The 24457-nt window shown below is 40.6% G+C and overlaps 1 protein-coding gene across 8 annotated transcripts in view; it reads right to left on the reverse strand.

Annotated features, from left to right (window-relative positions):
• Nucleotides 1–1649: 1649 nt before the first annotated feature.
• Nucleotides 1650–24457, reverse strand: part of CDC14B (cell division cycle 14B) — an 81394-nt gene continuing 58586 nt past the window's right edge. For 4 of the 8 annotated variants that reach the window (XM_024208958.3, XM_026652363.1, XM_024208960.3 and 1 more), the window contains 3 exons: nt 7748–7864; nt 2986–3051; nt 1650–2717 (listed from right to left, as the gene is read on the reverse strand). In XM_024208958.3, the coding sequence (XP_024064726.1) occupies nt 2678–2717; nt 2986–3051; nt 7748–7864 (223 nt within the window). In that variant the 3' untranslated portion in view covers nt 1650–2677. Of the gene's footprint in view, nt 2718–2985; nt 3052–7747; nt 7865–21319; nt 21465–24457 lie in introns of those variants that run through there. The other 4 variants (XM_024208963.3, XM_024208961.3, XM_024208962.3 and 1 more) reach the window with 4 other exon arrangements.

Consider the following 24457-nt stretch of genomic DNA (forward strand, 5'->3'; position numbering starts at 1 on the left):
CACTTGAGGCAAAATCTCTTGCCTTGCATCACTCAGGTAATAAAAGGAGTGGAATCCCTCACAATGTCCCTGCTGGGGATTCTACCCACCTGGAGTGCATGGAGCCAGTATAGCAGGGCATAGGTGGCCTAAGAGGGGGAGGAGGGAAGGGTGAGAGTGTGGAATGTGTTCTGCTTCAGCTATCCGCAACAGACAGACAGTACCATTGGGACTGTTAGCTGGCACAAGTTAAGAGCAACTGTTAGGCTGGCTCTGACCAGGATAAGGGTAGAGAATCATGGAGTTTTAATTGAGTGTTGTCTCTGTGTCTTTATCTCCCCACTCTCTTGGGCTGCCCTGGCAGCTGCTGGAAAGGATGGGGCAGAGGGGAGTCACCCTTTACTAGGTGCTCCCCTACGTTCAGGCAGGCAACTGCTCAGAGCATTCCAGGCTTACCCAAGAACTGCAGCTGCAGAAGTGAGAGGTATGGGGGAGGCAGCCCCCACAGGGCCTGGGTGACACACACACTTTGGTTTAAAAAAAAAAAAAAAAATTTACAGGGATGGTTCAGGGAGCACATTTTCAATTCATCATTAACTGCACATTCTCTCTTCTAGGTCACTGGTGGAAGTTGGACTCACCAGTCTAGCACAATAGGGCCTCTAATTCTTGATCAGAGTAAAGAGCGCTCCACTACCCCAAATAAAAAAAACAAAGGGGCTGTATTAGCAGAGAGGGAATTGTTTTAAAAAAATCCATTGACTCATTTTGTCCCTCCTCCCCTCTGTGGAAGCAAAGAACGAACTGACAGGAAGGGGATGCATTGCTTCCACACCTCACAAGGTTAACAAGGCTCTTGTCCCCAAAATGATGTGGCTCAGCCCCTCGCTCCCAATTGTTCTGAAAGGCAATATAAACACAAAGATTACCATTTCCCTGGAGACAAGAGTCTCTCAGCTGTACAAAGCAAAGGAGCAAAGTCAGATGAATCAAAGGGGTTTCTTCTTCTAAAAAAAGATATTAAATACCTGTTCAAGGTTTGGATTCTATACTGGAAGAAACTTTTCTTCTATCTTCATTACATTCAAGTTTGCATAATTAAAAGTTTCAGAACAACTTGGGAGGTGCTTCTGTTAACTTAACAAGTAACCATATCCTGGACTAATACTCTTCTGCCTTTAGCATCAAAAGCTAGTCAAGCCAACATATTGCTACTTACACTATCTAGGGAACACCCTTCAATTACCATGACGATTTTTTAATGCTCTAATAAGGGGATTAAATTAGACCTGGGTGTTTAAATTTAGTAGGAACATTCCCTCCCACTGCAAGACAGTAGGTCTTTCTTCAGGACAAAAAAGTCTGCTGAGTAACATTTCAACCTTCCTCCCCAGATGTATTTATATAGAACTCATAAAAACAAACCTCTTTTTACTGTTGGCTATGCAGTAGCAGAGCTATTCTGAGGGGTGTGCATATGTCAAATGTGATGTTGGCAAACAAAGATACTGGGGGGAAAATAAGCTGTTCAAATATAATAGGATAAATCCGGAGGAAAAACTTTTCTGATTTAGAAGAAGGTATTGAAAAGGAAATAAATAAAATTTCAAATCCTAGGTCACCTTAAAAAAATTACAATGACATTTAACAGATAATTAGGTATCTAGGGCTTTTTTTTTTTAATAATCAAAAGTACCTGGATGTTTAAAGGAGCACCGCCACCTTGAAATAACCATTTTTAAAAAATTACTGACTACACCTGCTTCCCACTGCCAATTTCAGTGGTTTTACAATCACGACTCCTTTTTTTTTTTTTAAGTTCCCCTATTTCCCCCACCCCTCAGTGTGGAAGAAAATGATTAAACAAGGAAAACTATGACAATGACCATAAAGCATGGTCTGATGCATAAACTTTAGGAACCATTACCATGTCTGAAAGATTGAGAACCTTAGGTATTACCTGTAGCACAAGTAGGTAAAAAGTTTTCAACTAGCCGTGTAATCTAAGTTGATGGTGCTGCTTCAAATTATAAACTCTGGTAGGAAAATCCATGTTTTCAAGCAATTTGAGCAACTAAAAGCTATTACTAATAAAACAGTTAACAGCTTTTAGTTAAATTGTTTAAAAAAACCCTTTGAAATAAAGCAGTCTTTGGTGTCCAGTAATTAGTTTGGGTATTTAACATTACAGCTTCATAAAAAAACATACAAAATAAGGAAGGCTATCCAAATCAACAGGAAAGTACAATGTTATGAGAATAAAATCTTGCCTTCCCAAGATTTGCTCTGTATTGGAGACTGAGATCAGCTTGGACGGACAACAGTGAATTAAATATTTAAAAGCTCCCACACATCTTCACTCCTTATGGTGGCCAGCAGCTAAGTGATTGCCATCACAATTACACACATGCCTCATACCCACTAGTAAACCCTCTTTATAATAGAGAGTTTAGATATTTACACCTGAGTCTAAATTTACAAGGTTTTTTTAACAGTTGAGAAAACATTTAGAATTAGAAAGCTGAACTGTTTGTCAAGCATCTTAACAGGTTGTTTTCTTCTACAAATTAGGAGGAGTTTTACTGCTAAATCTTAGCTGCATTTTGCAGTTAATTTCTTTGAAAGGAAAGACTTTAAGTTCCATAGCAATATTCCATTTTTCCCCCCCTCAGCATCCTCTTCAGTCACTTCTTTTTACTTAACGCAGCACTGTCCTGGTCCTTGGTATGGAGTGACCACTGAAATGATAAAACACAGATTTATGAGGAATAAAAACCATCCGATTTGAAATTCAAAAAACAAAGCAAGCGCAAAATCTTTCTAACATTTCTGCCACTGTAAGCTAAGTTAAGCATAATACTTCAAAGAAAAAATTGTAAAGAAAAAAAGACTTGATACTTTTATAGAGAATAAATTATCAATTGTAAAGAAAGCACAGACTACTATTCTGATTACAAAGAGTAGGAAAAAAGCCTTTGTAAAGAAAAAGCAGATGATTCAAAGTACCATAATTTCATTAAGCGCATTTGCTGTAAAGCATTCCTTTTCCTTTTCTCCTTCTGAGGTATCAGACTGTGGGAAAAGTAGAAAAGAATGGAAAAGAAATATTAATTTTTTTAAAACTAGAATTAGATCACAAACAGACAAAGCTCTGGTGTGCTGCATGCCATTTCCATCTCAACACGGGAGCAGAATGCTGCTTAATGGCTCCCTTCAATAGTGAAAGCATATTGGGTTAAGTGTACTCTGTTCATTTTTATGACATGCTTCTCTGGTGAGAAAAAAAGCTAAGAGACCTATATATTAATTGTTGCATATATTTCCCCTTTCCTGCCAACAGGTCACAATTATTCCTTGGCATAATGATTCCTATAGTCCAATTCCATTGAACGCCCAAAATCCTCACTACATACACTATTTCCTCTCTTCTAAATTGCTAACAACAAAGGAGCTCAAGAACTTGTTAAATACATGGAACGCTAACAGTGTAATGAGTGGGACAATAGCTTAATTTCTATCCATTTTGAAGGGAAGAGGGTTCTGTTAGTTTCTTTACTTCATGCTGCTGGTGTTGGAATTTCTCAAGCCCCTACTGGATAGGTTACAAGGTAGCGGGGGTTGGGAGACGGGGGTCCTTTTCCTGGCTCAGTCACTGCCTTGCTCCATGCCTCCGTTTCCCAGTCTGTAAAGTGGGGATACTAACACATGCTGTGTCCACCTCTGTAAAGCACTTTGAGTTCAATGGATGAAAAGCAGTTTAAGTGCTCAGTATTAGGATTATTCTAGTTTTTTGTTTCAAGATGGAATAATTATTAAATGTTGCCTCTACTGTAAATGGTCCAATTAAATAGATTAACAATAAGAATTTAAGGAGTGTCTGTATTTTGGAAGGAAGAGAGAAGAGGATAAAATTTCACCATAAAATGATCTGATAAATGCACATTGTAAAATGTGAACTCTGACCTATCACTTATGGACCAATCTACAGCAGCCATGTCCTAGCGATGGGAAAGTGAGGTGCCAATTGACCAAGTCAGTTAACCTAAGGTCACAGAGCAGATCATGACCCTAGGCTGCAACATGAATCCCTTGCAGTTCCATCACATTCTCCCATCCACACTGCCATGTTAATGTACTAATACCCCCTCTCATTCTAGACAACCAGGCATTGACTATGGTAGATATATAGTGTCACCTGAAGGAAAAGGCACGAATATTGTACATATTGGCTTGATTAAACAATCATGAGATGGCTTCATAAATCTCATCAGAAAACTTGAAGTAAATATTGTAGTTTTACTGAGAGATGAGTCATTCTGGACCCACTACTTGACAATTTCTTCACAGTTTGAAGAATGAGGAAGGACTCAAATCTGAGGATATAATGCTAAGAATGAATTTTTGATCATAGACTGTGATTCAGCTACAACAAAACTGAAATCTGAAGAAATCGGTGCAATACCTATAAATAAAATGAGATTCAATGAAAAAAATGGAAACAGTGGTCATATAGGAAAGACTATTAAAATACACAGACACCAAATAAAATAGTACTGGCTAGGCAGTGATGTCCAAAGAATCAAAGGGTTTATACTGGATGATAAAGTTTACATAGATAAAATAATATGTCACAAAAGACATGCTGGGTTAGATTAACAGCAATACTACAGTATTAATAGAAGTCAGAACTGTTCTCCTCTATCCTGCATTTATTAGGCTTGAATTGGAATAATGCAGTCAGTTTGGGGGACCCAATATTTTTTTTTTTTTTTTAAGACAAAGTTGAATAAACTTCAGGCAAAAAGGATGGGAAGCCAGTTTTTGTTTTGTTTTGAATACACTAATGGAAGCTCCACGATGTCACCCATTGACTGCATATCCTTTACCAAATGGAGAGCTGCAAAAGCCATCTCATTCTGTGATAGACTGGCTCCATATAAGATTTCTCCAGAGGCTACAGGTAAATAAAAACACATCCATATTGTAGGGAGGACATTCTTTATAATGTCCACGAGAGGGTATAAATTTAATCACATGATGCGTATATGAACTACAACCAAGAAGCCTTTTTTTGAAGGAAAAATGTCTAAGAACTCCAGAATTGTGACCCTATTGGATGGCACTATTTTGCTTTGAGATATCTTGAATGGCAGGATCTGGTCACCAACTGATTGAAGCAGTATGGTCTCAAAGTTAAGTATTAGAAACATGATCAGATACAGTTTAAAGTGAAAAATCTGGGGCAGAAGTTTCAGAAGCAGTGTCAGAAAGCCAAATTACAAAGACTCTACAAAGTTAGTGCTCATTTATGAACTGAGGAATCCCTCTTCTGTAAGAGCACAAGTCTTTCCTCAGAGCCAGGAGGCATCATGCCAGGTTTGTAAAAGATATATGAAGAAGTGCTGCCACTTCGGAGATAATAATTTATCAGAAGGTCTTTTTCATTGTGACAAATGAGAAGAAAGGAACTGTGGAATGCCTGCTATTCTCTAGGAGGGAGGATCTACTCATAAGGATGCTTTCCAGGAACTGAAACAGTATGTCACTGAATGGACAAATAGCTACAGAGCTAAGAGGCTCAAAAACAGAAGAGGGATGAAGAATATAAGAAATAACCAGAACCAGAGAGGACAGCATGGACAGAAATCAGTATGGATAAAAACATTGCAGTCAAGGAGACCTAATCAAACCAAACAATTATGCAAAAAATATAGTGTTTCATAAAGCTGGTATTTAAGGTAAGTTTAAAAAAAAGTTGTTTTTAGCTTTTAACTATTTGTTAATATGAATCAAATGCTATATAATACCCTGAAAATTCTCTCAATGTTACATTAGAAGTGTCCTGCAGGTTATTTGATACGGCGTTTCCATCTTTTACCAACCATTAAAGGCTTGATTTTGTTTAATTTTTAAAATAGTTTGCATTTCCCTTTAAGGATGAGGGCAGAAGGGAGAGAAGAGAAAAGGAAATTCTATGAAACTCTACCACATACTAAGTTTGTATTTATGGCATATAAACACCAACTCATAAGTCCTAGTTGTAAGTCTAATGATTCACTCCCTCCCAACAAAATAAGGCTCTTCTCTTCAGCATTTATTGATAGACTAATTAAAAGATATTCACAACAAGCACAAGACAAAAAATTGTCACTTTCACGAATCAAAAACTATTTGAAACTGCTGTATGACATATAAGCCACAGATTATACGTGATTTGGATTTAATTTGCTTAGATCTTTTGTTTTCAAACTGAAAGTTGCAAGCCCTCTTGTCAATTTCACTCCCAAAAAAGAGAAATATACATTTGGTATCTCTCTTCCACAGTGTACTGATATCTGTGAATGTGAAAGAGGACAGCACTAGAAAAAAATATACTGATGGCTTTAAATTCCCCTAATTAATGGTTGTGTAACCTACAGATCTGAGCTAGAACCTCATGCTCATTTCCAGCACAACTTGAGACGGTCTAGGTCTGCGTACTGACTTTGCACATGGATGGATACAAGAACTCGTGTGGTAGCTGTCAGAAGTAAATATACTTTGTACCCATGTGATTACACACAAGAAGGCACTCACACTCTTGTTCTAAACCATCCACATTTTTAAATTCTCCAGGTGCTTGTAGAGCAGACTACCTACTTTAAATTCTGAATCCTTTTCCCATTATAAAAATCTCATTACCAGTACACTATACACCTCTACCCTGATATAACGCGACCCGATAGAACAAGTGGATATAACGCGGTAAAGCAGCGCTCCAGGGGGGCGGGGCTGCGCACTCTGGTGGATCAAAGCACGTTTGATACAATGCGGTTTCACTTATAACGCGGGAAGATTTTTTGGCTCCCGAGGACAGCGTTATATCAGGGTAGAGGTGTATCTATCACACACACACACACACACACACACACACACACACACACAAAATGCATTTTCTACACCTCTGTGATACAAAGCCAGTGTGCTTCTATGATTTATTTTCTCATATCTCATTAGTGGTCAGTCTAATTCCTCTTAGTTTTTATATTGCTTTCTCTTTCCATATTAATCCTTGCCAAGACAAAGGAGGAGTCCCTCCCCCCAAAGAGAACTGTGAAACATTGTCTAGTGTTTTCCCTCAATATTAAAGATACCCTCTTTTCCACACAAGACAAGGAAATAGATCTTTTCTATGCTGAATGGTTGGCTTCAATCATTCATGTTCTTTGACTTTCTGGAAAGAGTGGAACTTTTAATGTTTATTTTCTTATTGGATGGTTAGACCAATAGAAAAAAGGATGACAATAAATTTGATCTTACAGTAGTAGAGAAGGGTGTTACAGAGGAGATATTTATGAACATTTGACAGAAGTTAGTTCTTTGCCATCTGAATTTCTAATTTGTTGCACTTGTACTGTTTCTCAACTCCCCACTGCACCCTTCCCTCCACCACATTGTCATATACAATTTCTCACCAATTTTTTTTAAATTTGTTTCTGGAGAGGTTTCTTCACAATACCTGTAGAAATTGTGATGGGAACTATTAAGTCAGCAAACTCCTAAATTCAGTAATCCTTAAATCATACATAATAACCACAACACAAGTCTCCCAGTTTCCAAAATTCACTCAGAAATGTATGACACAAGAGATTCAAAGCTCCAGACAGTCTCATTACATGATAAATAAAATATTTTAAAATGTAATTCCTTGTCACTAGGAGGCTAATATTCCCTCAGACAAAGTCCATCACCAGCAATGGACATGCCAGCTCAAAAGAGTAACTCTCACCTTTTTAAACTGCTTTTTCTTGCAGCAGACCTGGTAGTTCTTTTATTAATGTCTGCACTGCCAGAAATGTTAGGTTCAGACGTTTTACTTTTCTGAACACTGGACTGTAGAATTACTCTGAAAAGAGTAGGAAAAAAAAAATTATATAACCTGAAAGTTTTCCAGAAAAAAATAAGAGGATATAATACTATAGCACAAAGAACAGATATAGCGGTATAGGTGTCATATGGCTCTCCACAAATAAATTCTTGAAAAAGGGTTCTTTGCAGACTGAGGTATACAACTTCCCCTTGTTAATGCCTTGTTAGTAAGTTAATTCTTGCAGTATTACTAGTTTATTTTTACTTTACTTATTTTACATTCAATAAGATTGTCAAAGTGCTTTTCTTTTAGCATTATTACCTTTTTGGGAGGAAGGAGAGAAGGTAGAATGAAGTGAACAAAAAGCTGATATTTTAAGTGTTGTGTACTGAAAAAAAGAGCAACACGAAGAGCCTAATAGAGAAACAAATGTTATTTTCCCACAAATGACATTCTCAACTGATGCAAAAGGAATCACAACTCTCAACAGCTCCTTAAGATCCGAGTCCAAATCTCCAACCCGTATCATGGTCATTTGGAACACACAGTCTGTAAAAAGCTTTGTTACCGTTGACCAGGGACAGTTTTTAGTTGACAATGCTGGTATTTTGCTGTTAGACAACAGGGAGTGACCACACCACACTTTGTCTGTTACAGCTGTCCCCCTGCTGCATTCCTTTTTTCCCCTCTCCTTTCTGTTTGTCCTGTGTGGCCGCCCCTCCCGGCCATTGTGCTAACTAAAGTCACAGCCCTATTCATAGGAATGGCTTGTACAGACTAACTGGAGCCATTGCTCTGCCTAGGGAGGGGGCTTCTTGCTTCTTTGTTTGGTTCCTTTGTTCAGACCCGGGCTCGGTGTGGGGGGCGCTGCCCAGAAATGCAAGACCTGAAGTGGCCAACTAATGAAGCATGAGTCATACCTGTGGCTCAGAACATGCCCAGGCATGCCTATGCTTACCTGCAGCCTTTCCCTGCCTTCTCTCCTCCCGTGTATCAAGAGGAGCCAATCAAAACTACTGGTGGGAAACTGCCTGAGTTTGCCTTTAAAGCCGGACATTTTCTGATCAGACCTCTGAGAAGGTCCTTGCTTTGCCACCTGGTCTGATCAGCTAGAGGTCTTTGGGGGGCCCTCTCCCCGCTCTCGTTTGTTTTTGAGCGTACCCCCATTTTTAAACTCCCCTCCCACGAACAACGAATTTGTGCCTGGAGATCTCCTGATTATTGTAAGCGAATCGAGTCCTCTCTCCATCCTCCGATGCTACTGCCGTTCCTGTCCTGGGGAATGGTAAGAACTCCCTCTAGCAAACTCCCCCTGTCCTAGCTGCTGGCCTTGTTTCCCCAGCAGACAGACTCAAGATAACTCCTTGGGTCTGTATCTGTAATCTGTTTCTGGCTCCGCAGCGCCTTTGCTGCTAGAAATAAGCCTGTGCTGCTGCTAGGCTGTGCCTTCCTGGACTGTATCCTGGGCTGCCGGCTTGCAGCCACCCCACTGCTGCGGCCAACACTAGCCTCCCCCTCCCTCCCCCCGGGTTGTACCCTGGGCACACACCACTCTGCCCTCTGGAACTGCTCCCCCTCCCGATCAAAGAAGTGGCAGGGAGTGTAAGGTGCACCTATTAGAATCAGGTTCTTAGTCCAGATAAGTTGTAATTTCATTTTGCATAGCTGTGATTAAGTTAGGTTTAAAGAATTGTTGCATTGTGTTCTGTTACTTGCTAATTTGTGTAGTCTTGGTTAAGTTGGATCATAGATAAGATTTTGCTGTGTTCTGTATAATTGTGGTTAAGTCTGTCCCACCCCGAGCTTGCCCGTGTCTCCCCCCGAGCTCCCCAGTCACTCGTTGCAGTCTCTCTGCTGTTTAAACTTGCAGCCTGTCTGCTCTCTGTGTCTCCCTGAGTTGAAATCTCCCTCCGCAGCGCCTCTGCCTTTGGTCTCCGCTCCACCACATGCTCCTCTTCCCCCATCCCCCAACCTCATTCCTCTACCACTGCCTTTCTCTCTCTCTCTCTCTCTCTCTTTTAATCCCTTACCCCACGTACTCACCCCGCTCCTACTGCTGCCAAACCTCAATTGTATTACTAAAGTCTAGCATAAACCCCCATTGGTTACCCTTTTCCTTTCTAACACACCTCACATTTTACATTTACACCACTGACATATTTTTACCTAGAGTTGTTGGTTATTTAACACATTTTACCCATAACTGTTAGTTGGTTATATGCTGCTGTGACACACCCTTTACATAAAAACTGTTAGCTACCTGTTACATTTATATTTCAGTGTTAATTGGTTACCAACTGTATTGTACCCCACTATTGAAACCCCCTATCCTATTTACTAAAAGAAACCCCTCCCCAATTGTCTACCTTAACAAATCCCATACCCCTCACTATTGAATTTTCCCTGTTTTTACATTTTCTTAATAAAGTTTATTTTGCACCCCACCAGTGCAGTAGTTGTCCCCCAAGATCCCCTACCTGCTGGCAGGGTCACACTTGTGGCATGATTTTCAAAAATGCTGACCACCCGGCATCTCCCAATAGAGTCACTGGCAGCAACAGGCAAAAAACACTCTTTAAAAATCAAGTCACTTGTACCCTTTGCCAGCCCTCATTTTCCCTATCTCTTCCGTTTTGCCTTGCCACATCCCACCATGTTTCTGCTTAGATTATGGGAGAGACTTTTTTAAAAAAAATTACTCCATATGGCACCTAGCACAATTTTGGATACTCAGTTAATATATAATAATTATATAACAGAAGGGTAGGAGGGACTCTCCTCTCATTACATCAATTAAATCATTTTAGCAAGGCATTTCTCACTCAATTTGAACTCTGCCCTCACACGGCCAACTAGATTCTGAAACTATAAGAAGTCAAATTTGTCCATGAAGTGAAATAGTTCATTGTTATGCATGAGACACATTCTGGTTACTTTACCTTACAAAAGGTCCTGTGGCACCTTATAGACTAACAGACGTATTGGAGCATAAGCTTTCGTGGGTGAATACCCACTTCGGTATTCACCCATGAAAGCTTATGCTCCAATACGTCTGTTAGTCTATAAGGTGTCACAGGACTCTGTCACTTTTTAAATTAGTGGAGATATCCTATCTCCTAGAACTGGAAGGGACCTTGAAAGGTCGAGTCCAGCCCCCTGCCTTCACTAGCAGGACCAAGTACTGATTTTTGCCCCAGATCCCTAAGTGGCCCCCTCAAGGATTGAACTCACAACCCTGGGTTTAGCAGGCCAATGCTCAAACCACTGAGCTATCCCTCCCCCCCTTTTACAGATCCAGATGAACACGGCTACCCCTCTGATACTTTACCTTACAATAACTTGAGTTCTTTGAGATGTGTGGTCCCTATGTGTAGTTCACTTGAGGTGCACATGCATTTGATGTGCCTGAGACCAGAAGATTTTTCATTAGTAGTATCCATTGATCTGTGTCTGCGCACTCTGAACAGAGGGCATAAGGGGTCAGCGTGGACAGGCCGCCTCTCCAGCTCCTACACCGCCACAAATCGCTTTAGGAAAGGATCCGAAGTAGAGGGGAAGGAGGACAGGTAGTGGAATACATATAGGGACCACACACATCTTAAATAACTCCAGTTACTGTAAGGTAAGTAACATGAATTTCTTCATCGAGTGATGGTCCCTATGAATATGTCGCATGAGGGGACTCAAAAGCACTACTCATTGAGGAGGAGGGTGAGAGGACCCCGATGTACTACAGATTGCAGGACGCATCTGCTGAAAAAGCTTGTACCAGGGCATAATGTCTAGCAAAAAGATACACACACAATCACATGTTGCTGCTCTACAGAAAGGAGACATCCTGAAGAAAAGCTACTAAGAGAGCCTGGGTTCTGGTCAAGTGGGCTCTCTCATTTTGTGGGGGAGGGGTCACCATTAGCTCATAGCAAAGCAGGATGCAACCTGAAATCCATTTGTAAAGTGTCTGTGAGGAAATTACTTCCCCTTTCATCCATTCAGTAAAGGAAACAGTGTCAGAGATTTCCTGAAGGGTTTTGTCTTGCAGATAGAAAGCCAAGGCTCAACAGACATCCAAAGAATGGAGCTTCCTGTCTTTTCTGGTGGTGTGAGGTTTTGGGTAGAAAACAGGTAGATACATGACCTAATTTAAAGTGGAATTTGGAGGAAACTTTTGGAATGAACTTGGGGTGTAATATCAAAGAAATCTTATACTTCTGGAAGACCGTGTAGGGAGAGTCTGCCATAAGGAATCCAAAGTCACCTATTCTTCTGACGGAGGTGACTGTGGTCAGAAAGGCCACCTTCAAAGACAGATGAAGGGAGCAGGAAACTACAGGTTCAAAAGGAGGATTAATGAGTGCTGACAATGAGAGACTGAAGACTCAAATTGGTATAGGTTTCAGTACTGGGAGGAAAGGTTCTATATCAAGGCCTTTTGAAAACCTCATAGTGGATAAAGACCAAAACAGTTTTTCACTACAGAATGGAAGGCCTTAATCATTGCCAAATGCACTTTCAGTGAGCTGAGCGATAAATCAGACATTTTTAACATAAAGGAAATAGTCCAGAATGGTAGGGATCTCTGAGCCCTTTGGACGTATCTGAGGATGCAGACAGATAGAAAATTTCTTCCATTTCATCATAGAGACTTTCCTGCTATTATTGAGAATGGCTTGTTCTGCCTCTGAACTTGACCTCTCTAAGCTCATCATCCATCCAAATACCAGGCTTAGACTGAGCGATGCTGGATTTGGATGAGTGGTCTTGCCTTTCTCCGAAGTCAGCAGGTTCAGAGCTGGACAGGACGCCAACCAAAACTGTCTCAGCCACTAGGATTGGCCAATGCTTTTTTCCTGCTCGATTTTCCTCAGGCTTGAGGAAAGAAGGGAATGGGTGGCAAAGCATACATTAGCGGCTCTGACCATTTTACTAGGAATGCCTCTTCTCAGGAATTGTACCCCTGAGCTGCCTGGGAACACTAAACCAGGCATTTTTAGTTTTCTTGGCACAAAAAGACATCCCACAACAGGAATCCCCACTGTCAGAAAATGCTCTATCACTGAGCTGTGAAGTTTTCAATCCTGGTCTCTGGAACTGCCTGCTGAGGCTGTCTGCCAAAGTGTTCATTACTCCTGGGAAGTGCACTGCCAAGAGAGTGATCTGGTGTCAGATATACCAATTCCAGAGCTTGATCATCTTCATGCAAAGAGTGGTGGTCTGCTCTCCTTCATGTTTGTTCATGTACTATACTGTAGTCATATTGCCCAACATACTGAATATGTAGGGCATGGATGAAAGGCAAAAGCCTTCCGTAAGATTCGAGTACTGCTTGCAGTTGGAGGAGACACATGTGAAGCTTGAATCTTGCCGAGTCCAAGAACCTTGAGCCACCTGTTCATCCAGATGTGCTCCCTAGCCCGACAGGGAGCCATATGCAATTAGTTTCTTCATGGGAGGAGGGGGAACAAAGGTAACAGTTATGCCCACAGCTTCTATTTTCCCACCAGGTCAAAGATCTTGAAAACATTGTGAGGAACTAAAACCCGCTTGCCCAGCTTGTCTCTACTCAGAGCATAAACTGTTTGCAACCACACCTGATGATTCCACAGATGGAGTCCTGTGACGGATATCACATAGGAGACCATATGGCCTAGGATCTCCCAGGGCTCAGTCAAAGCTGGAAAATGAGGTCCATCAGAGCTTGCAATCCGTCCTGGTTAAGTATGCTTTGGCTGTTATCAAATCCAAAAATTGCTCCAGTAAAAGTCTATAGTTTGCACAGAAACTAAAGTGGACATTTCTAGGTTTCCTTCGAGCTATAAGGATTGAAGGAAGCTGAGTAGTGATAGAGCTGCCAACTGTACCTCTTTCCCAGTATGACTGACTTATGAGCAGCCAGTTGTTGAGATAGGGAAATACTGGGGTGCCCTGGTGATGCTGGTATGCTGCCACCATGGATAGCGCCTTCATGAAAACCCTTGGGCGATCAAGAGACGGAAGGAAAGCTTTCTGTACTGGTAGTGGTCTAGGCTCACTGTAAAGCGAAGCAACCTCCTGTGTGCTGGGTGAATGTCTATGTAGAAATAGGCATTCTTCAAATCTAGAGTTGCAAATCAGTTGTCTTTGTTTCAAGAGGGGATAATAAAGGCCAGGGTGACCATTCTGAATCTTGATCAGCGGATGAAGATATTCAGTTGTTTTAGATCCAGAATGGGTCTCCAGCATCCCTGTTTCTTGGGTATGAGGAAGTATCTTGAATAACAGCCCTTCCCCCGTGCTGTGGACGGACCAGTTCTATAGCACATAGACAAGAGGTAGACTCCCAGCTCCAGCTGAGAGTCCTCTTGTGAGAGGGATCCTTGAAGAAGGATGGGAAAGGGAGTTTTGAGGTAGGGATGGACAAAAATTCTATTGTATAGCATTTGCCGGTGGTAATGATCTCTAGAACCATCTGTCCGACATGATCTGATGCCACACCTGAAAGAAACAGGCTAAGTAGCCACCAAATGGAGCTCAGGGTTCCCGGGCTCAGGGCTGCTGCTCCCCATGGCTCCTGCCCAGGCTCTAGGCCTCCCAGGCTCAGGGCTTCTGCCCTCCTCCTGGCTCCTGCCCAGTCTTGGGGCTTCAGCCCCTGTGTCTCCTGCTGTGGCTCCTGCCAGGGCTGAGGCACCCATTTTTCAAATTGTTCATGGCCTCTGGGTACAGGCCCCATGGGCCCAGCCTTAATCCATCACTGACACCAACTAGCAGCTAGGTTGGGGCACTCTCACCAGCGCTGGGGAGATTGGACCTACCTCCACCTCTGGGAGCCTCCTTCAGCTGCAGGAAACTCCGCAGCACAGGAGTGAGTATGGCAATGCTGCAATCTCCCTACAACAGCTGTGGGACTCCCCCACAATCTCCTTTTGGATCAGGACCCCCACAGTTACAACACCGTGAAATGTCAGGTGTAAACATCTGAAATCGTGAAATTGACCAATTTTAAGACCCTCTGGCCATGAAATTGACCAAAGTGAACGGTGAATTTGCTAGGGCCCTAGTTAAAACCATGAAGAGGAACCAGATAAAGCTTGAAGGGTCAGTTTGAAGTTCACTGTATTGACTCAGGAGTCAACCAAAGTCTCTCACCAACTCTACCCATTCCTGATTAATAAGGCCATATTCCCTGGTAATGAGTTTCTGGAATATCAAAAACAGTGGGATTTTTCTTTTACCATGGAGAACTCTGTGTTTAAAATGGTCTGCTGACTACAGGATATTTGCAGGAACTTTAATAGTTTCCAAGGGTAATATAGAAAGACCCCACTTTCTTCTGGAGAAAGACATGGAGAAGGCTGCTCCAGAGACATGGACTCATCTCCAGAGAAGTCAGGTAACTGCAGTTGGAGCCTGACTTCTGCAGCGTGGAAGGAGCCAGACAGGCTTTGTGATGAGTCTGGATGAGGTGAGCCCAAAGAGGCTGAAGCTTGATGTTTTCTAGTACTGCTAAGAGACCTTTCTCTAGATGGAGACGCAGTTCGATAAGAGGATGAAGAGCCCAAAGAAGACAGATTACAAAGAGGAAAAGAATGCTGACCCAGCGCAATGTAAAGGCTCAGCAGATGAACAACAGACCTACTACTGCAAGGGTAAATGTCACCTCTCCAGATAGAAGAACTGAATAAGGCTGGAGACAGCCTTATTGTGCCAAGGAACCCCAGAATGGATCTCAGACTCCATTCCACATGGTAGTAAAGTTTACTCTGGGAGGTTCTCAGAACTAAGGCATCACTTGGACCCACAGTCACAGAAACCTCAAGAGGTATTACTGGGGATGGCCCCCTGCTAAAGCAGATGATAGAGAAAGAGGAGGAATGGCTACCAACTGTCAAAAGACGTATCCCCTTGCACAGTCTCAGCACTTAATTGTAACAGAGCAGCTAACATCTATATAGACATCACTGAGACAGAGGTACACAGTACCAAGACATTACCTAGACCTCCCCCTTGGCTCTGATTAGTCCCCATCAATAACACCCTCTGATCCAAAGAATTATTTGGTAGAGAGGACTCTCTTGTACACTTGACCCCAGAATCCTCGCTGCAAGACTTCTGTGAATAGGACTAAAAGGAAATGTCATAGTGAAAAAGAAAAACTCTTAAGTGTCAAAAAAGGAGACGCATCCAGCTCCAGTTACCCTTCCTTGCTTTCTTGAGGTTTGTTAGGTCAAAGATCCAGTCTGCCCCTACTTTGGAGCCAGATCTCATTGAGGTTCCATGCTCAGAATGGTTCCTCTGCAGATGCAGGAATATTTGCCCCATAGTCTTCTCCATCGATAGCAGATGATGGATGCTTCAGCATCCTCTCTTGTCTGGATCTTTGGGTGTAGTGGAAAGCGAAAGCCACACAATCTATACACTGCCTCAGGGACTGACCCTTGTGCAGGCACCAGAAATGCTGGTCAGTTAGCAACATCTTAGCAATGACATACAGTTTAAAAAAAAAAAAATTCCAGGGCAGATATTTTATCTCCAAACTTTGATTTAGGAATCAGACAGGATGTACAGCACAGGTGCCTGGAGACCACACCAAGTTGAACACAGCCACTTTCCTCACAGAATTATACAAAGAAGAGGAATGAAATTAACAGACTACTCTATTAATACCAAAGCAAACATTCACGACAACAACTCATAACTATACACAAAGTAATGGAAGAAAATGGCCCAGACAGTTCTGGAGTAAAAAAAAACCTTACAGATTCCAAAAAATGCAATATAAATTACAAAGAGACTTTACATTATCAAATATTATGTAAATTCTAAGCTTTCATATTAAAAATAAATGGTGTCTTTTCACTGCTGTGGTACAATCGTTAGAATGTGAACCGATCTGATGCCATTTTGTTAATTCAGTTTAGCAAGAAAGTTGTCTCCAAGCAACCAATACTAACAGCAACGAATGCTAGTATTCCCTCTCCATCAAACTAATCACTTCAAAGCCTAACTGGAACAAGAGACCCTGCCTACCCTACAAAAATAATCACTCTTAAATAGGTCTATGGCCAAGTCATGTTACAACATGGTTTATTCTTGCTTGTGTGGACAGAAAGGAAATAGTGAGAGAAACTTGTTTTAGTCTTAGCAGGGCTTAAATATTAACCTTGAAGCAGCATAAGCAATCTCACCATAAGAACATAAAAATGGCCATACTGGGTCAGACCAAAGATCCATCCAGCCCAGTATCCTGTCTGCCGACAGTGGCCAATGCCAGGTGCCCCAGAGGGAGTGAACCTAACAGGTAATGATCAAATGATCTCTCTCCTGCCATCCATCTCCACCCTCTGACAAACAGAGGCTAGGGACACCATTCCTTACCCATCCTGGCTAATAGCCATTAATGGACTTAACCTCCATGAATTTATCTAGTTCTCTTTTAAACCCTGTTATAGTCCTAGCCTTCACAACCTCCTCAGGCAAGGAGTGCCACAAGTTGACTGTGCACTGGGCGAAGAACTTTCTTTTATTTGTTTTAAACCTGCTGCCCATTAATTTCATTTGGTGGCCCCTAGTTCTTATATTATGGGAACAAGTAAATAACTTTTCCTTATTCACTTTCTCCACACCACTCATGATTTTATATACCTCCATCATATCCCCCCTTAGTCTCCTCTTTTCCATCACACACAAAAATAAAATTAGAACATCTACAGAAATGTCAGTCTGTAAGCAGAAAAACTAGGTGGCTAATGAAACATCAAGGTTGCTAAGTTAAGGAAGCTAAGTAAATGTTCCCACATTGAATGTTAACTCTGCCACATTGCACATTCTCTATACTTTATGGTTTTGACAATGTAAAACAGAGAAATTCAGGTACACATTTAGCTAGGAAAGCAGGAATATAACTAGGGCCCTACCAAATTCATGATCCATTTTGGCCAATTTGACAGTCATATGATTTTAAAAATTGTAAATTTCATGATTTCAGCTATTTAAATCTGAAATTTCACCGTGTTGTAATTGTAGGGATCCTGACCCAAAAAAGAGTTGCAGGGGGGTTGCAAGGTTATTATAGGGTAGATTGTGGTATTGCTGCCCTTACTTCTGCGCTGCTGCGGCGGGCAGCAGTGCTGGGCAAATGAAGAGCGGTGGCTGCTAGCTGGGAGCCCAGCTCTGAAGGCAGACCTGCCTTCAGAGCTAGGCACTCAGCCAACAGCTGCTGCTCTCCGGCCACCCAACTCTAAAGGCAATGCAGAAGTAAGGGTGGCAATACCACGACCCCCTAAAATAACCTTGCAACACACACCCCGCAACTCCCTTTTGGTCCAGGACCCTCAATTTGAGAAATGCTAGTCTCCCCCATAAAATCTGTGTATTATAGGGTAAAAGTACATGCAAGACCAGATTTCACAGGAGGAGACCAGATTTCACACTCCGTGATGCATTTTTCATGGCTGTGAATTTGATAGGAACCTTAATGTAACATATTACTAAATATCCATAATGAGGCCAAATTAACATTAGTATAGAATCTTACTTTTTGCTTTTCCTGGCTTTTATATTTTAACTGTGTAACCTTAACACTTACTTTATGTTTTGTGCAGTTAATACAGATTTGCAAATATAAAAAAAAAGCATTAAAGCAAATATGTTAGCAATTCTGATCATCTGTTGGTTGTGAATCTTCTCTGAAGTACGTATGCTCTTCCATGACACTATGAAGTTAGGATGACTGTCCATAAGAAACTTAATCCTGCTTCTAGGTCTAAGGCTTAACTATAGGAAACGGTACAATTCTCTCAATTACACACACACATCCATTATTTCACACATTCATGGATTTTAAGGCCAGAAGGGACCTTTCTGAGCATCTAGTCTGACCTCCTATATGACACAGGACATCTCGGTATCAGCTCCTGCTTCAAGTCCAATAGCTCTGGTTGAACTAGAGCATATCTTTTAGAAAAACATCCAATCTTGATCTGAAAATTGCCAGTGTTGGAGAATCCCCACGACCCTGGGTAAGTTGGTCCAATGGTTAATTATTGTCACTTAAAAGTTTGCATCTTATTTCTAGTCTGAATTTGTCTAACTTTAACTCTTCCAACCACTGGTTCTTGTTACACTTTTGTCTGCTACATTGAAGAGTGCCCCTATTATCAAATTTCTGTTCCCCATGTAGGTACTTAAATATTGTGAACAAATCATCCCTTAATCTTATCACTACAAGACATATGTTCCAATAATTTAATCATTCTCAAGACTCTTCTCTAAACCATCACCAACTTATCAACATCCTTCTAGACTTTTGGACACTGTATTTGAGCAGCAGTTGTACTGTAGTGCAAGGAGTCTCCATTTATAATTAATCTGTAATGGAACCTTCACTTTGTTGTTCCATTGCCCAGAACCTCATGTTTTCAAAAGGCACCCTATATTAAACAGAAGTACCTTCATTACTCAAAGACACTACTTCTGTTCCAGCTGGTACACAGAACCTTAACAAGCAAAGAATTGTTAAACCGGACATAAATGCAACAACAACAAGGCTGGTAGGTCCAAACTTCACACTTTATCAACTAGTATGTCAGTGCTTTAAAAATCCCCTAAAATGTTAGTAACTAATGTGGGAATGGGCGACAGGGGATAGATCACTTCATGATTACCTGTTTTGTTCATTCCCTCTGAAGCACCTAACACTGGACACTGTTGGAAGACAGGATACTGGGCTAGATGGACTTTTGCTCTGACCCAGTATCGCCGTTCTTATGTACATAAAATGAAGGCAGGAAATCAGCAAAGGTAAGAAAACATTTTAATTTCAAGCTTCACTGGGAAGAGACATACAGGAGCATCTCTCCTCTGGACTGTCTAGAGTTTGTAGAGATTTCTTATATGCTATAGGAAAATGAAGACCAAGGTTTTAAAAGAACAGGTGCCTAAAGTCCAGTTTTTAAATCTATACTTAGGCAGTAAAATACTTGGTTTTCAAAAGTACTGAGAGACCCTAGCAGCTCCTACTAATCTCAATTCAGAACCTTTGAAAATCAGGTACATTAATTTAGGTGCCTAAATGGGTGCCTATTCTCTGCCTAAGTCTTCTTTGTAGGCTATTAAAGATTTTAGCTAGCTAAGATTAATATGACAATTGGGTTTTACCAGTAGGATGGCACCATTTTCTTCATTCAGTGGATGGACATTTAGTCTGAATTTTCTTCCTTAATAAAAGATAAATCTTTTTTTGATCATAGGTTTTCCAGTAATAGGGCTGTGCTACCTGATCAAGAATTGTCCACACTTCAGGGACTTTGATTATTGCTTAGGCATTTTTCTTCCTTAACTTTAGAGTATATTCTTACTTTTTTGGGTGCTGTGGTGAAGCCAAAGTAGCAGCAGACTGAAAGTCTTAGCTTTCATGTTTAACATGAAAGCATAGAAGACTGTTTTAAACTATGCTTACCACTCTAGGATATTACATTTTGGACCCACTTTTTCTAGCAGCAACTGAAGTTTCTAGTATGCTACCAGAGTAATTATTCTTGCTGGGTCAGAGTTCTCTGCACAAGCAAACTCCACAGTGACAAGACTTACACAAAAGGAGAGGAATGTGCAGTAGGTTTATCAGGCAAATTTCTCTGATGCATACACCTTACTTATCCAAAAGGTTGAGGTTTTGGGGGTCTTTTTAGGGGTAGGGGGAAAAAAAAACACCAAAAAAGATCATAAATGCAAAGTGAAAACTAGGTTTCTTTGGCAAGAGCTATTCATCAGTGTGATCATTCTGACAGAAGAGGTAGTCAAAGGAACCTCAAGGCATGAATATGCAGAAACCGAAATGGCTACTGCAATCTGAGTGACAGAGAGGACAGACTATCGTCACAAAATTTTATTCAATAAAATATCAATTTTTCAATCATACAAAAGGGCTAAATTTGTAATTATGCATGGCTGGACTAAATACTGCAGGCCTACACCCATGGCAGACAGATTTTAGAAGAGATTTTTGTCCTGTTGTACGCACAATGTAGTCCATTAGCAAAACCAGATCTATTGCCAGAAATTGAAAATCCCAACTCCAGGGATTAAAGCAGTTAACATGGGCAAACTCATCTGTAGGGAAACTAAGCAATTTCACAGCCAGTTCAAGAAATGGGAGCTAAACCTCTCCAGATGCATATGCGATAGGCAAAGGACAAAAAGCACACTTTAAACAATGTAATTTGTTTTTAAAATTATATTTCAGAATATTTGCAGTAGCATGCAGAGAAGAAAACTTCGGAACTATGAACTGTCCTACTTGTAATTGCTCTGCATCTTTCAAAGAGATATTGCAAGCCAGCCACACAATTGCTTTATTTTAAATCACTCAAGAAATCTTTTCTTAGAAAAAGGTAGAACAATGAAATTTACCCTTGCAACAAAGCCAATAAGAAAGCTGATATGAAAGCATGCAGTTATGAAATATATTGGACAGAAAAAGTGAACTATTGTAGAGAAATGGAATGGGACACTTACACAGTGGCTCTTTCTCAGGGGGTCCTGAGGTTACTATGTTCTTAAACCATCTAGACTGAATAGCAGGCTGGGAAGAAGGGAGCCACAAACAATCCACCAGATGACAATGCTACACAGTGTAGAGACCAGCATAGCTAGGAGCCATCTAGAAAGGGTTGGGAGGGGGAGGAAAAGATGAACAAAAATTCAAACGGGAATGCTATTGGTGCATTTTAGCCAGTTAAAAGTTTTAAAAAAGCAAATCATCCTTTAAACTGGGCCAAGAATTTTCTCCCTTTCTACTGTTACAACAGTCATGCAACCATTTCATGTGGAAAGTTTTATCCATGTGTTACTTGGGACCAACTTAAACTAGGTTTTCTGAGAACCTGAAATAACCCCACAACGGCTTTCAATTCCAAGGAAAGTCTACTGCACTATTTTAAAGAGAAACAAATTCTGAAATAGCTTAATAAAGCAACAAACATTTGTTGCCCTCTCTTCAACCATATTAGCAATACAGGCTGGTCAAACTAAACAGTCTCGGTGAGCCACTGGATTCACTACTTCTGCTTCACAGCTGTATGGTATTGTAATATCAAAGAATCAAAGCCATAACCATCTACTAACAGAGCAAACAGAATTATACAAGATACCCAGACGGTGAGGGCCAATTGCCTTTCTACATTCAAAATTACAACTACTATTCAGTATGTTGTTACCTCAGGACACATATTTCTAACTATAACACACATATAAAGGATCCATTCATCAAGGCATAGAGGATTTATGCAAGTAACTTTGATAAACTCTAATGAGCATTACACACAAATTCCTTGTGCCTTAATAAGAAAATAACAGCCCTAGTTCTTAATTCCTCTCCCCCCCACATTCTACCTTTTTGTAAACAAAGTGTTTTGTTCTCTGAGATAGTCTTACACTAAGGAAATACAAATCTCATTCTGCTTTCTTCCTATTAATAACCTTGCTGTTCAAATGATGAGGCTTAATTATGTGTAGGAGAATCTGAACTTTAAAAAAGTCTAATAGCTATTCAACCTGGAAGGATACCCTACTTGATTAGGATAGCAAGAGAATATTTTTGTAGTATTGTTATTTTGGGAGTAACAAAATTGATTACATATCATTTAGCTCCTTGATGTAAATTATTTCAGTATGTACAGCCAACAAACATGATGTCGGGGATTGGGAAGAGGGAAGTCAAACTCCCCAGAAGAAAGGATTTAAGAGATTTTTTTTCCTTCTAACCACAAAGCACAGTACATAAGGATACTATTAGCTTTAGCTCATTTATGTTAATCTTATGGAAAGGCAACCAAGTAAGTTGTTTTTGATTAAAACAGTCATGTTATGAAAAATTTCTTTATACAAGCTTATTGAATAGAACAGCCTATAAACCAGCAAAGAAAAAAAACCATTTAATGCATCAATATGATGGTTATGAATGTGTTCTGTATCATACAATGAATACTCATTCCAATGGTGATTCTGCAGATGCAGTTTGTTATGTGAGAGAGGGATAATGCTTATTTATTATGTTATTTGACTTTAGAAAAGTGGTTTTCTTGCAACTGGAGTGTGAAGGAGCCAGGCGCAGGCTGTGTTTAAGTTAACTATATCAGAAGACTCTGGCTGTAGACCTAATTTTGCAACATTTTGTAGTTTGGTTTTCTTCTTTATTTACAACATATTCTATAGTTAGCTTAAGATGTATTTTCGTTGTATAAAATCCTTTATTTACCTAGTTTCCTAGGGCACTTAAGTTAAAATATTTATATTTTTATGCATTTATAAAAGGTACTTATCACCATAGTATCTAGGCACCAAAGCAATATTTATTTGGTATACAGAATAGCTGTCCATGGTAATGTAATGGAAAATAAATTTAGGACACTGATAAGACAGAGTAGTTTGGGTGTTTTAAAGATATATTCCTTTACTGTTAGATTAGTGTATATTTTTTACTACTATTTGGCTCTCTGCTCTCCTGATTCAGAAAGGATCACAATGTTGTTTGTCTTCTGTAGAACTTGTACCATTTTTCTGTCAGTCCAGCCACAGCACGGTGATATGAAACAGAAGAAAGGAAGACTAAGTTTAAAAAAAAAAAAAAAAAAAAAGCAGCTGTCTAGGTGTCTCAGAATGTAACTCCTAGGTGCAAAGACAACCAGGGTAGAGACTAAGGGTATGTCTACACCCAGCCGCTAGTTCGGCGGCTGGCAATCGAAGTTCTGGGTTCGACTTACCGCATCTTGTCTGGACGCGATAAGTCGAACCAGGAAGTGCTCGCCGTTGACTGCGGTACTCCAGCTAGACGAGAGGAGTACCGCGGAGTCGACGGGGGAGCCTGCCTGCCGCGTGTGGACCGAGGTAAGATCGAACTAAGGTACTTCGAACTTCAGCTACGTTATTCACGTAGCTGAAGTTGCGTACCTTAGTTCGATTTGGGGGGTGAGTGTAGACCAAGCCTAAGTTTCCTTTATTCTTGAGCTCAGGAGGCATGGTGGCTGTGAAATCTAACAGGTAATGATGAAGTAGATAGTAACAGTCCTGGCTATCCTCGCTCTAATTTTGATAAAGGAGCAAAGGAGTTCCCCTGCTGCTGCAGAGGCTCTTGTATTTCTCTTTTACTATATGTGAAGGCACCAGGAAATCAATCTATCTTGCAACTGTCAGCAACAGATGCTAAGGTCAAAGGTAGATATGTCGCTTCCCTTGCAGCTGATGTTGCACTGTCTACCAGAGACAACTGATAAGTAGCCTGTGGCCAATGCTCTCTTTTTGGCCTGTAATCAGTGTCTTGGGATCATCATAGGTACATACATCCCCTTTTGAACTTATCCAGTGAGAGTTCTCTTGAAGTTTTACTACTCCTTGCCTAGGCAGAACTGCTCACATGAAACTACCAGCAGTTCTTATAAAACTAGCAGCATCTAGGGAAGGACCTTCCCCCAGAAAGATGAAAACAATAGGAGTTAAAAGTAAAAAACATTTAAAAAAGAAAGTTTCATCTTCTAATATTTATTTTATACTTATTTTAATAAATTAACTACACAAATTGAGTGAGTTGATCAAACACTACACCTTAGAGAGAATGACCTCTAATTTTTTTAAATACCATAATACTGAATTCAAGGA

Source organism: Terrapene carolina, unplaced genomic scaffold (assembly GCF_002925995.2).
Source record: "Terrapene carolina triunguis isolate 2854851 unplaced genomic scaffold, T_m_triunguis-2.0 Scaffold113, whole genome shotgun sequence".
Classification (NCBI taxonomy): Eukaryota; Metazoa; Chordata; order Testudines; family Emydidae; genus Terrapene; species Terrapene triunguis.